At 42.0% G+C, this 15,358-nt stretch overlaps 1 protein-coding gene across 1 annotated transcript in view; it reads left to right on the top strand.

Moving 5' to 3' along the window:
* The window catches only part of LOC148481772 (phospholipase A2 inhibitor and Ly6/PLAUR domain-containing protein-like), a 29,466-nt gene extending 18,343 nt beyond the window's left edge, over window positions 1-11,123 (top strand). Inside the window, exons 5-7 of the mRNA XM_088453023.1 lie at window positions 6,030-6,170; window positions 10,036-10,119; window positions 10,954-11,123. Of these exons, the coding sequence (XP_088309149.1) occupies window positions 6,030-6,170; window positions 10,036-10,119; window positions 10,954-11,123 (395 nt within the window). The remainder of the gene's footprint in view (window positions 1-6,029; window positions 6,171-10,035; window positions 10,120-10,953) is intronic.
* Window positions 11,124-15,358: the final 4,235 nt, after the last annotated feature.

A 15,358-nucleotide genomic window follows, 5' to 3' on the forward strand; every position in this document is an offset into this window, starting at 1 on the left:
TTCAACTAAAAAATAAGTGTAATTAAATTTGGGGTGCCTAAACTAACGAAAAAGTTGGTTTTGGGGTGATTTGAGGAAAATAGTTTTTTTACCCCAAAAAATTACATCTAATTATTGGGCTAATTAAGCTAATTGGAAACTTCCAATTGCCTAATTGATCATTAGGGGGGCTGTCCAAGGGGTTCAGCACAGTGTCCCAACATTTTAACCTTAAAATAAAGATTTTCCTTTTCATCTCTCACCCTCCGGGAGGTGCGAGTGGAAAGTTGCGAATTCAGTCTGACTGATTCAATGCGAGTTGCTAATTGGTTAGCAAAATTAATTCGCTATGCGAATTCGAAGTGAATACAGCAACTCGCACCTCGCATCTGACCATTCATACCTAATTGGATTGACCCCCTCAGATGGAGTACATTGTCAACAGAGCATTCTAATGTAGACCAAGCTTAGTAAGGGCATTTTCATGCTTTCCTGTAGACCAGTAGTTATTATTATTATCCATTATTTAAATGGTGCCAAAGGGTTACGTGGCGCATTACAAATTACGTAAACATAAACACTGCAAACAAAACAGAATGGGGTAAAAATGCAAAGGTACAAAACATTACAGAATATGGGACACAAGCTATATAGACACTATTTTATATGCAGTCACTGTATCAATAAAAGTAGTGCTATCTTTTGAGCCTAACATTTTGGTACTAATGTGGGCAGGGGAGGAGCACAAGAGGTAAGAGAGCCCAGCGTGTGAGAGCTTACAGTCTAGAGGGGCTGGGAGGACAGACAGAGGCAAGAAAGTGAGAGCGGAGCATGGGGCGGTGAGTTAGGGTGAGAGCTAGAAGTCTTTTTTAAAGAAGTGGGTTTTGAGAGCTTGTTTTAAGATTTGGAGAGAAGTGGCGAGTATGATAGAGAGAGGGAAACCGTTCCAGTGGTAGGGAGCAGAATGTGCACATTCTTGGAAAAGGGAGTGGGAGGAGGTAATCAGCTGGAAGTAAAGTGGGTGGCCAGGAGTGTGGAGGGAGATGAGGTAAAACATTTAGGGGAGTATGAGGATCTCAAAATGGATTATGAAGGAAAAAGGGAGCCAGTAAAGGGCCTGGTGAAGAGGGTAGACAGAAGCAATTTATGTTTGAGAGGAGGATGAGTTGAGCAGAAGCATTGAGGACCAAATGGTATGAAGAACAGTGGGAGCCAGGGAGACCAGATAATAGGAGGCTGCAGCAGACCAGTCTAGAGATGACCAGTGGTTGGGTGAGGGTCTTTGTTGCCTCTAGGGTAAGAGAGGGTCTGATCTTGGACATATTACAAAGGTGTAAGTGACAAGACTGGGTGTGGGACTGAATGTGTTGTTGTAGGTTGGAGTCAAGGATATCTTCAAGACAGCAGACTTTCTGGATAGATGAGATGGTGTACCATGTATTTATGAATTAAATTAAAGTCATGCCTTAAATCAGAATAGTCTGCAGATAGTAATTATAGTATTTTAAATAAAATAATATCCCAGTATACATTAATGGTCCAATAAAGGATGCCTGGTGCAAAACAGTATTTTACCTAAGATTACACTGGTCAACATATTTTTTTTCACTAGAAAACTGAATATTGGCTCCAGTGCAGTTTTACATTCTAAATTCAAATATGTGATTAGAATTTTTCCATCAGGTATAGTGTGTTTGTGACAGTTACTTTTCTTTTTTCATATTTTTTAGTGTTCTTTATTTCTTGTCATACACACAGACAGACAGGGGCATACAAACAAGATGTCCCCCTGTAGTCCCTCCCTACTCTCCCCTCTCACCTTTATGTGGAACCTCCAGTAGCTTCCTACTCCTCCTCCTCCTCCTCCTCCTCCTCCTCCATGCAGCCTGACCTGTTGGTGTAGCCACCACCCTGTGGTTAGGTCAGAGGGGCATGTGTGCTGGGTTCCTCCAATCAGGGCTCAGCACATTCTCCTGTGACCCCTGGAGGTCTGTCACCATAGAGAATCCTGTAAGCACAAGTATTTGTTGTATTAGTTGTCAGAAAATGTTCAATAATGCCAAGAAAGTGATTAAATCATCCAGACAATTTCTGTTATGTGTGCGGTGAAGTAACCTTCAAATCTCAGAGGCGAAATTTCACGCTATTTGTAAAAAAGTGTTTTGAACTTTACTTGAGGTGTAAAGTTGGTGAATTGGCTAAGAACTGGGCACGAAATATATGCTGTAATAATTGCTGTAATTTATGTATGTACTAATTTTATAAAACTTGATACGATTGTCACAAAAAAACCCTGCCTGATGGAAAAATGTGAATGCACAACCGAATTCAGCACGAAAAAGACATTTAGAATCAGTTCATATAGATCTTGTGAAACAAAAAAAGTTTATTTTTGAAGACCAGTGTTATATCCCAGAACACATTACTGGTCTAATATAAAAGGTACCTTGTGCAAAATAGTATGTTAGCTAAGATAATACCAAAGAATGCACTACTGATCCAATAAAAGATCCCTGGTGCAAAATAGTGTTTTACCTAAATAATACCCCAGAATGCACTACTGGTCCAATAAAAGATGCCTGGTGCAAAATAGTGTTTTACCTAAATAATACCCCAGAATGCACTACTGGTCCAATAAAAGATGCCTGGTGCAAAATAGTGTTTTACCTAAATAATACCCCAGAATGCACTACTGGTCCAATAAAAGATACCTGGTGCAAAATACTGTTTTACCTAAATAATATCCCAGAATGCACTACTGATCCAATAAAAGATGCCTGGTGCAAAATAGTGTTTTACCTAAATAATACCCCAGAATGCACTACTGGTCCAATAAAAGATACCTGGTGCAAAATAGTGTTTTACCTAAATAATACCCCAGAATGCACTACTGATCCAATAAAAGATACCTGGTGCAAAATAGTGTTTTACCTAAATAATACCCCAGAATGCACTACTGGTCCAATAAAAGATACCTGGTGCAAAATAGTGTTTTACCTAAATAATACCCCAGAATGCACTACTGGTCCAATAAAAGATACCTGGTGAAAAATAGTGTTTTACCTAAATAATACCCCAGAATGCACTACTGGTCCAATAAAAGATGCCTGGTGCAAAATAGTGTTTTACCTAAATAATACCCCAGAATGCACTACTGGTCCAATAAAAGATACCTGGTGCAAAATACTGTTTTACCTAAATAATACCCCAGAATGCACTACTGATCCAATAAAAGATGCCTGGTGCAAAATAGTGTTTTACCTAAATAATACCCCAGAATGCACTACTGGTCCAATAAAAGATACCTGGTGCAAAATAGTGTTTTACCTAAATAATACCCCAGAATGCACTACTGGTCCAATAAAAGATACCAGGTGCAAAATAGTGTTTTACCTAAATAATACCCCAGAATGCACTACTGGTCCAATAAAAGATACCTGGTGCAAAATAGTGTTTTACCTAAATAATACCCCAGAATGCACTACTGGTCCAATAAAAGATACCTGGTGAAAAATAGTGTTTTATCTAAATAATACCCCAGAATGCACTACTGATCCAATAAAAGATACCTGGTGTAAAATAGTGTTTTATCTAAATAATACCCCAGAATGCACTACTGATCCAATAAAAGATACCTGGTGTAAAATAGTATTTAACCTGAGGGTAAAATTAAGAAAATGATTAGTCATTTCACAGTCCCTTAAAGCCAGGTGTAGATAAAGCTAATGAAATGCGGAAAAATTATGCTATAAAAATCTCACTACACTTGGGAAAAAAAACATTTTGATGAAAAACACTATAAGCTTAATATAATACAGTGGCATAAGTTCGTTCCAGGACAAGGGCCCTGATTCAGACCCGCTCGCTGCCAGAGGCAGCTCGTAGGTCTGAAGGGCATTTTTTTTTGACCAGCCTTCCTGCTGCTCACTAAGCTGTGGATGACCACCCACAGCTCTTGCGAGCGTCCAGGTGATGGTCGCAATGGTCACGACCATCGGACTTGCGATGAGACCCTTGTGGTAGGGTCTCGTCTGCCGCAAGCCCCAGTGAGCTTCCGGCTCTAATAGAGCCGGAAGCTCACTACTGACATCACTGGTGATTTCAGTAGGGCCGCCCTCAAATGGCAGGTGTTCCTTCGGGAACGCCTCCATTTGGCCAGCCAGCCCCCTTGCCCGCCTACAAAATGGGGCGAGCTGTCGATCAACATTGACAGCCACCCCGTTTGCTACAAGCCCCGGAGCGAGTAATTTCTTGCTTGCTCCAGGGCTCGCGCACGTGCAGTGCTCATGCTGCCGGCCATCGAGCCACTTGCGAGCGAGAGGGTCTGAATCAGGCCCAAGGTGAGAAGATTTTGGTGCCCTCCCCCCCCTCTCCATTTGCATTAACTACCAACACCCCTGTCCCAGCAGCACTCACACACACTACCCCTAAACCACATTCACTACCAACACCCCTGTCCCAGCAGCACTCACACACACTACCCCTAAACCACATTCACTACCAACAACCCTGTCCCAGCAGCACTCACACAAACTACCCCTAGACCACAATCACTACCAACACCACTGTCCCAGCAGCACTCACACACACTACCCCTAGACCACAATCACTAACAACACCCCTGTCCCAGCAGCACTCACACACACTACTCCTAGACCACAATCACTACCAACACCCCTGTCCCAGCAGCACTCACACACATTACCCCTAAACCACAATCACTACCAACACCCCTGTCCCAGCTGCACTCACACACTACCCCTAAACCACATTCACTACCAACACCCCTGTCCCAGCTGCACTCACACACACTACCCCTAAACCACATTCACTACCAACACCCCTGTCCCAGCTGCACTCAAACACACTACCCCTAAACCACAATCACTACCAACACCCCTGTCCCAGCAGCACTCACACAAACTACCCCTAGACCACAATCACTACCAACACCCCTGTCCCAGCAGCACTCACACACACTACCCCTAGACCACAATCACTACCAACACCCCTGTCGCAGCAACACTCACACACACTACCCCTAAACCACATTCACTACCAAAACCCCTGTCCCAGCAGCACTCACACACACTACCTCTAAACCACATTCACTACCAACACCCCTGTCCCAGCAGCACTCCCACACTACCCCTAAACCACATTCACTACCAACCACCCGAGCAGCACCCAGTCATACACTCTCCACCTCCGTCCATTCACTACCAACACCCCAGCAGCACCCAGTCACACACTCTCCTCCTCCTCCATTCACTACCAACACCCCAGCAGCACCCAGTCACACACTCTCCTCCTCCTCCATTCACTACCAACACCCCAGCAGCACCCAGTCACACACTCTCCTCCTCCTCCATTCACTACCAACACCCCAGCAGCACCCAGTCACACACTCGCCTCCTCCTCCATTCACTACCAACTCCCCAGCAGCACCCAGTCATACAATCTCCTCCTCCTCCATTCACTAACAACACCCCAGCAGCACCCAGTCACACCCTCTCCTCCTCCTCCATTCACTACCAACACCCCAGCAGCACCCAATCACACCCTCCCATCCTCCTCCATTCACTACCAAAACCCCAGCAGCACCCAGTCACACACTCTCCTCCTCCTCCTTTCACTACCAACACCCCAGCAGCACCCAGTCACACACTCGCCTCCTCCTCCTCCATTCACTACCAACTCCCCAGCAGCACCCAGTCACACACTCTCCTCCTCCTCCATTCACTATGCGGCCGGCGGTAATTCCTATCACACCCACCAAAACACTTCAGGGTGGATTGGACAAAACCAACACCATAAAGTTTGGGGTGTTTTTGCCAAAACCAAAGTACTAGGGTTCCGCGCACATCTTTTCAGATACTGGATAATTATTACCTGCTGGATTTAGTACTGTTTGTGTTATATTTATTCTTTTTATATCAGCAGAAGAGAGCGACAAGTAGAATTATAAGATCCTTAACAATGTCATAATATTTCTTTAGTGATTCAGTCTTTTTCTTTTTTGTTGCATGTTCTCACCTTCTCTCTCTCAGTGCCCGCTGATAACTTACAGCCAAATGGAGTGACCTGCACAATGTGCAAGGGAGATATTTTCTCTACATGGTGTAATACTGACGATATCTTGCAATGCACTGGAAATGAAAATAGCTGCATTTTAAAGACTACTGGACTTGGTAATTCTAATAATGTTTTTAATATTTGCACTCTCAAACATGAAACATTGCAACAGTCATTGTATAATTTGTGAAAAATACATGTACAGTAGGTCATTTACAGTATAAGGTTTATTATAAGGTTTATTATAAGGAGTGTAATTGTCACCAGAGATTTATTATAGGAGTGTAATTGTCACCAGAGATCATTTACAGTTGTATTCCTTATCATTAGTATTATCTGAGCAGGAGAGGTCATCATCCTAGTTAGGTAGCAGAGTACCAGTGAAATACCAGATTCTTTGTTCCATACCATGAGGACATGCAATAACAGGAACAAAGGGGATTAGAGTTGATCCAATAACAGTGTCTTTATGTGGTCATTATTCTTGTTTCTAGAGGTACATGCACCTCAGCATCTGGCCAATTCCATAATTTCTCTGGTGATATTGCAGTATGTGCAACAGCTTTATACTTCCTAGCAGAACCTGAATGAGGAAAACTACAAAGGAGCACTAAGATTTGGGGTAGCCTACCTAGATGACCGATTCTACTGAGGTGGCTTAGACTTCGGATAAGGGACTAATGGGGCCAAGGATTGATTGGGGCCTCATACTAATTAAGCCAGAGGACAGCATCCAAGTACCTGGTGCTGGGCTGAGGTCTAAACATAGGGTTGGGCAGAGGTCTAGGGCTTTGCTGAGGTCTAGGGATTAGTGCTGAGCTGAGGTATAGAACCTGCGGTTGGCTGAGGCCTGGTGACTAGAGTTGAGCTTAGGCATAGTACATGAGCATTCTATGCTGAGGGATAAGAGGCAAGGGATATCAGGCCTGGCTTTAGCAGGTCTAATATCATAGGACAGTCATAGGACTGGGTCTTTCATAGAACTGGGACTAAGTTTTTAGTCTAGTGACCCAGTAGTTACCATACTTTTTAGAATCAGGGTGCCCTGGAGTATCAGTATTTTTTCCACGCCACCCCTGATCATAAAGTTTCTTATTGCAGCAAAAATTAAATTAAGTAAATTTTGCTAATATGTGACCCTTAAGGTCAGTTCTGTGGTGGTGGACAGGACTGCACTTCTTTTTGTCCACAGATTTTTTGATTGGCAATCATTAGCTCTGGTTTTTCTTATCACACTGACTAAAAATCATTTTACTTGGTCCTGGAACACCAACCTAAGGAACCCCTGTAAGTGCCCTGAGGCACCCCAGGGTGCAACAGTACCCAGTTTGGGAACCATTGGTCTAGTCCTTTTGATGGACCAAAGAGCTGGCTATGCCTGGACAAAGCCTTGTTTGGAAGGCTGGGCTGGTAGCAGTCTACAGGCTGACTGGCTTCTGGAGCTGATATTTTGGTTCTGTGTGGGACTTAAGTGGTTTGGGAGTTAGAAAGGTTGAGGCTGGGCTTAGGGTCGAGACCTGGAGCTGGACTTGGGCTTGTTTGTTTCTAGCTGGTTCTAGGTGCTGATACAGGAGGACAGACAGACACTTCCCAGTTACAGTATCTCATGACCGTTTACATTTCATTTGGTCACCTTCTTCTTCTGTCCTTTTTGGTCACCTGCTCCTTCAGTCCTTTTTTCTTGACTGCTGTCAATCAATCAGCATCTTTGCTGCTCCTTTATCATGGAACTTTAATTTTCCACCCAGAGCAGCTATATCACTAATCGCTCATGCAGGCATCTTCCTTGTTCCCAGCTACCATATTAATTTGTAACTATTTCTAAACATATTGTAGCTTAAGTAATTAATCAGTCCGTATGCCTAAAATAACGCTACTTCCAACTGTCAAACTGTAAAACTGAAGGAACACTTAACACACCAAAGTGTATACTAGTTAAATTATTTTAGGGAATAAAAATGTTTTGTTTTGTACTGCTGTGTACATTAGTTAAACCTTTTAACACTGGAGTTTTTGTTTATTGTTGCAAGCAACTTTTATAGTTAAGGAAGCCAAATACATTGATTCTTACCAAAGAACCACTAATGCCTTAGGACCTGAACCAGCAAGGACTGCAATTGCGATTATACACGCAGACGACTAATTGTTGAGTACTACGCATGTATATGTCTCGCATTGCAGGTGCGAGAATGAACCACTGTGATTGCACTGCAATCAAACTGCGATCCCAGACATCACGCAGACCCATCGCAGAGTGATAGAGAAGAAGTGACCGTTTGGGCGAGGTGACAGGGGCTGGTCGGCAAAACGCAGGAGTGCCAGAGCGTTTGATCGCCATTACAAGGGCGTGCATAAATTAGCCATTGCAATGGCATATGCAGCCTGAGCTCTCACTGCGTACCGGAAAATTAGCAATTCCCGCGTAAGGTCAGACCTTGTGCAAGTGTGCATGAGGCTCCGATGTTACTCGATGATACCGATGTTTTTGCAGTCTTGCAAGGCATTACGGAGTGTGTGTAAGGGAAGGTGGGCGTCCTTATGTTGTGCTGCGACGCCATAGAAATCGCAGACATTAGCATATTTTCGCAGCAGATCTGCGTGTGCAATTGCAGCGGCGGTCACACTTGTGATCCATACTGAATCAGGCCCTTAGTGCAGCACTGCCTGTCACCCCATTCCCTGTCCCAGCCTTATCTTGCGTCCTATTACCTACACCCCCTATAATTTTTCAGTCTCACTCTCCACAGCCATGACAATCAGTGTTGTTAGCGTATCTGCTCTGTAAAATATGGTTGTCCAACTGTTGTTCTCCAGAGCACTTTTGTGGGCCCACAATAGGCCTGATTCTGATGTCGGATGCAGTGGTACATTTTTTTCTTCTGCGCATGCATTTATGTTGGATCAGAGTTGCAGTTGAGGCCCACGGGAGATGTATGGTCTCAAAAATGTGTTGAAAATAAAGTGGGTGTTCCCGGACAGTGACACGGAGGAGTCTGAGCGCACCACAGAGATGGTCGGTCTTATGTGCACATTATGGTAAGGTGACGGACGTGTTGGTGAAAGTGGTAAACAGACGCTCAACTAGGGATGGCCATAGACCATTGATAATTTACAAATATTGATGTTTACTACCGATGGTCAAAGGTTTTCTGCCATTGATGGCAAAGTGGAAACCAATGTTTTTTTCGTGCTCCCAACACATAGCATAGCCCCGCCCCCATTTTTGATTGGCCTACAGCATGCCAGGCACCCAGCAGAGGTGGCCATTGAGTGGTCCAAACCACAGATAGTTCACCATAGATGGTTATTGTACCATCAATGGTTATCACTGATGGTGCCATTGATGGTGACCATAGATGGAAAACCACAGATGACCATCCCTACATTCAACCGCTCACATAGGAGGCCATATCAGGTGAAGAAACTGCACCTGCCATAGGATTGGAGCAAGTTTCGATGGTCCAACTTATGGTGGCTTCTAAAGACACACCAAGCAGTATTACAACATCTATGGATGCTTACAGTGGGTGTCTCCGTCCTTGCACATTCGAAAGCACGGATGTGCACCAGGGAAGGGCTATGCAACGACATTTCCAGAAAGTTGCAGGCGTTCATCCCCCAATAGACGCACACCCAGATGCAGCTGTATCCAACTCAGAGTATGTGAATAACTCCATAGAGTCAACTGTATAAAAACATTTTGTGGTGTCAGTCTGCAGGTACATAGTCATGACCCATATATGGAACTTTAATGAAAGTATATCAAAATATAGAATACTTACATAACATAGAAATGTATTCTGTGGTCCCAGGCTGACTGGAAGCCTTACACTACTTACATCTATTGTACTTTTGTCCTGGAAAGCACACGTGTTATCTGTAAGACAATGTACTTTTATTGTGCTATTATTCTGCACACTTTTTGTCTATCTTTAACAAGTTACAATGATTCTTCACTTACTGTACGATTGTTCTCCACAGGTGCGTCTCGAGGTTGTGCCTCCGAAAGTATCTGTTTCATTGGCAGTGAGTTGCTGTCACCTGAAAGAACAGATATATACTCATGTAACGTTACCACCGAGCCTACAACAAAAAAGCCAGTTTCCAGCAGCTTTGCTCTATATAGCAGTCAATACTATTTTTTTACTGTTGCGATTGTAGTAGCTAATATTGTATTTTTTAAATAAAGCAGTGTGATCACTAAATGCTCATCTTCAAGTTGTGTCTCTAAACAAAAGTACAGAAAATAAAGTACTTATTATACATATTAGAATGTGTTTTGTTGACATTTTGGTGCCCTGTGCCAGAGAGAGCATCGCCCCCCCCCCCATTTTTAAATAGGGACATAAGATAGTGCACCTGAGAAAGGGCCATGGCCTCATGGGGAAGGGCCAGGGAAGAGATAGGGGAGGCCAGGAGATGCTGGGGATAAATAGGGACATAATATAGTTCACCTGAGAGAGGGCCATGGCCTCATGGGGAAGGGTCAGGGAAGAGATAGGGGGAGGCCAGGAGATGCTGAGGATAAAAGAAGAGGGAGCTACAAGTGCGAATGATAATGAAAAGGTAAATTGACAGGTCCAAACAGCGCCCCCTGCCCTGCGGTGCCCTGTGCCATGTCACAGGTCGCACCACCCTAGTTACAACCCTGTTTTTTTATTTGTTTTAGTATCTTTCAGTTTTTTGCTTTGCTTTAAAACAAGTTTTTTTTTGCAGTATTGAAGGTCAATCAGATTGATAATTATGAAACTTCACTAACAGAGCAGAAAAAAGTTTGCTAATTTTTGTTAATTTGTGATAATATAAGTAATGTGTGTTGCCGAAATATGTCAAATAATCCAAGGAACAGTAGCTTGTGTATAAATAATCTTTTTCATTTTTGTAAACTAATTTCCAAAGGCCATTTCATGTTTGAACTAAACATGTGGGGATCCTGTTCTCTGAGATCCGAAGACAACCGAATTCAAGGGTTCAGAGTCGAACCGAGTCCGAGTTCAGAATCACTTTGGGGTATTGAGCCTAACCAAGTCTTGGTTCAGATCTTCCCACGGTTCGGAACTCGGATTTAAAAACCGAACTGGGGTTTTGGATTGCATGCTAACAGGTCAAAATGACATAATTTTAGCCAGTTTTAATTTTTTTTTTTTTAAATACACGTCCAAAATTGAAACACGTGAGGGTTGTTTTGCAAAACCAAAACCAAAACAGAAAGGTGAATCTGGATTCAAAACCAAACACGAGGGTCAGTGCAAAATCTCTAGTTTGAACACAGACAGTCAAGAATGCAGATCTGGTGCTATAATCAGTAGTGAATATTCTCAATGACAGCCTGTACTGGTCTGCAGGCCAATTTCATGAAGAACACCGACCACTCCACAATTGTCCACAACAAAAGCTCTATTTGAAAGCGTAAGAAAATCATATGGTGCACTATATGGTCACATACAGACATGTAAGGAACAACATGATAAACGAAAGTTGTGGAAACTTATTGTAAATTGTAAAAATGTAAATAATAATGCATAGTAAATGCATGATTACAGATTAACCCAAATCAGAGCAACATTATATATTCCTAAAACATTAGCTATACAAACTGGTCCAATTCCAAATTCCTGACTCAGAGTTGTGGTTTTGCACAGATACATTAGCATAAAATGCAGGAAGTGACTACAGCATAAGACACACCCGAATTTAGAGAATTCAATCCTGCATCAGTTTAAATAGAACTACTGTTGTTTCCTTGTTCCTTATTATTTTACATTTGATCAATCTGGTAGCATTTTAAATTAATGTAAAAAGGTGCATATACACAGAATGATTTTTTGAACGATTATCGATAACGATATCGTTTATCGTTCAATCATTTAAAAAATCGTTCACTTTCTGAGTTAAAACAATGAACGATTAGCGTTCATGCGCTTTCACGTTTGTAGTTTGTAGTTTGTAGTTCAGTCAGACTGACCGACTCAACGATTTTCAGTAAGGGAATATGCAAAAATCGTTTGTAGTTCAAAAAAATCGTTCTTTGCATTTAGTAAATGAAAGATTTTAGTAAATGATTTTTGTTCATTTTTCCCTTGAAAAAATTAATGAAAATCATTTATTAAATTGTTCATTTACTAAATCGTTGTGTGTGTATGCAGATTCAGAGGTGCAACCCATTGCTCGTAAAGGAGAATCATCACAGAAACAAGAAAAAGACGAGCATTCATCAGGGTGCACTAGGACCAGTAATATGCTAAAAGAATATGGCCCTCATTCAGAGCCGCTCGCTAGCGGCCGTACGCTCGTTCCGAGCGATGTTTGCACATCTGCGCATGCGGACGGTTTTTAGTACGCATGCGCGAACCAGTCAGTGCGGCCGAAAATCGTTTGTACGCTATATATAGCGAGTGCCTGCTATTTTGAGTGACAGAATGAGGCGTATGTGGGTGGTAACAGGGGAAGGTGCTTGAAAACGGGGAGTGGAGATCAGAACGCAGGCGTGCTTAAAGGTCAAAACGGGCGTTTTATGGGTGTGCATAATTAATACAGCAGCGTCATTGACCACGTCACTTGTTTTTTTTTAACTCAGAACTGCTCGCAAAATAGCGGTTGAAAAAACCAACCACAAGAATAGCGAGCAGTTCATAATCTGTACGATGTACTAGATTAATCTAATAAATAGCGGACATGACGTATGGTGCGAGCGGCCAGGGGGCGTTTTTATCAAATAAACGAGCATATGTTTTGCTCGCTCGTTCAGACTTAGAGGTGTGAACAGACTGCAATGTGCGAACGGATCATTTGAATAGCCACCCCTTGTTTTTGAACGAACGACCGCAAATAGCGAACGGCTCTGAATCAGGCCCTATGTCTTTCTTAGTATACATTAAAAATATATCCTCTTGATATCAATAAAGGTGAAATATTAATATATTTTATAGTGTGCGAAATAAAGATAAGAAAATTGTGTTTCATATAATTATAATAGTTTCTGCTCAGTGGCCTATTTTTCATAACTTACTTTCAGTATAGTTTGTCTTTTCCCATAGAAAGAAACAATATAATCATTATTTGATCTGTGTATAGTATCTTTATACAATGTTTCAGAATTTTTGCATACACCTTGATCTTATGAGCTCTCATGTGTCACTAGATGTCACTCCTTTCTCATATTTTCCGAGTCTCTAAATTAAATGCAGTACTGTTAATAATGTATAACTGTTTATCATTTAATATACTGTATTGTGCTGGAAGGATCACATTAATCCAAATCCAGACACCGCTGGACCCCTAGTTGTATGGACCTTTCATAAATCTGTTAAGATAGCCGCTGAAAGGTGATGTTAATGCAAGGTGGAAAACCTGTACTGCTGAGTCACCCTAAGCTGAAATAAAGCTATTTATAGTACATTGGTAGCAGAAACTATTATAAGAAAGGACAAAGTAAGACAAGAGACAGCATTGAATTTAATATATTTTTATTTCTATGAACACTTTTCTTATCTTTATTTCACACACTATAAAATATTTTAAATATTTCACCTTTATTGACATCAAGGGGATATATTTTTAATGCATACTAATAAAAAATTATTCTTTTAACATATTACTGCATGCAGGTCCAACGGGCAGCATCGCTAGCGAGAGCCATGCTGCCGCTTTATCGATGCCGACATCGGCAAGTGTATATGCACTTGTCGATGCCGGCACCCCGCCGGGTCCCATTGCTAATTGGGTTGGTACACACTAGACATCGTGTAGTGTGTACCGGCCTTATGGATCGTCCCAATGTTTCTATTTTTAGCAAATATTTCTGTCATATTGGGATACAGTGACCATAATTTTCACCATTCGATATTATAGGTATTTTTGTTACTTTGTTGCAGTTACTTCTGCTAGTGAAGTTTGGTAAGTGGTGCCACATTAATCTGAGCTCCCCTTATCAGTTCTATGAGAGACTTCTATAATTACTGAACAGTAATGCCACTACAATCAGATGCACCTCTCTGCTTCTATTATGGGTACTCACTTACTTGCTCAGCAAAGTGTTATCACATAGTTATTAGTAGAGATGAACGGTTTGGTTTTTCAGAAAACCAAACACACACGAACTTAGGGGTTCCGAGTGAATCCAGTTCCGGCTCAGGTCCTCCCACCAAGCTCGGATCTCAGAATGAGGCAAAACTTCAATTTCCCAGAAATGCTGTATCTCACGTGTTTTAGATTGCATACAGTATAAAAGTCCCTCCTTTGTTATCAGGCGCCATTTTACACAGTATAGTGTATGGAGAGGCAGTTGGGCTGTAGTTGGTCTAATTACACCATTAGGACGCCATTAGGAGGACACATTTTGTAGTAGTAGGTGAAAGGGGAGAATGCGAGAATCGGGAAGGGTGACTGCAGGTATCTTTCTCACTTTCACTTGATATTACAAAATAATAATTGCACAACAAAAAGATTTTTTTGCTGGTGTTTGAAAACCATTTCAAGGCTTTTATGATGATTCCATCAAAATAGTATTTTAGTTCAAGAGTGTGTTTTCTAACGACAGCAAAAATTACTGTGCTTAGTGAGTGTGCGTAGTCTAGACGTTTCTGTGACAACTGCATCTCAAAAATAGATAAGAAATACATTTTTTTTCTGGTGTTTAAAAATCATTTCAAGGTTTTTATAATAATTCAATTAAAATAGTATTTTTTTCAAGAGTGTGTGTTTCTTAAAGGCAGAGTTGTATTACTGTGCTTAGTGGGAGTGTGTAGTCTAGACATGTCCGTCTAGTCTATAAAAGTGGAATAAAGTAATTTTTTTTTGTGTCAACAAAAATCGCAAGTCTTTCGATAAAACTGCACGGTAAAGGTAACAGTCCCTCCTTTCCCTATCTCATTGTGCGTTCACTGGGTGTGGTGGCAGTTCAACTACAGTAACTTTAGTCCTGTCTGGGTGTAAAAAATAAATCCAATCATGGATCCATCAATAAAAGAGCAGGAGCAACCCAATACTAGTGCTGCGGCTGCTGTCAGTTATAGTACAGTGGGCCTGATTCAGAGCTGGACGCTATTTGCGCTCGCTCGTTCAGAAAAAGGGGGTGGCTATTCAAATTAACCGTTCGCTCTTTGCGGTCTGTTGACGCCTCTATGTCTGAACAAGCGAACAAAACTTGCGGTCGTAATTTTTCAAAAAAACGCCCCCCTGGCCGCTCGCATCATACGTCATGTCCGCTATTTATTAGATTAATCGAGTACATCGAACGGCATATGAACTGCTCGCTATTCTTGTGGTTGGTTTCTCCTACCGCAATCTTGCAAGCAGTTCTGGC

The sequence above is a fragment of the Taudactylus pleione genome, unplaced genomic scaffold (genome assembly GCF_031769625.1).
Source record: "Taudactylus pleione unplaced genomic scaffold, aTauple2 ptg000563l, whole genome shotgun sequence".
NCBI classification, from domain to species: domain Eukaryota; kingdom Metazoa; phylum Chordata; class Amphibia; order Anura; family Myobatrachidae; genus Taudactylus; species Taudactylus pleione.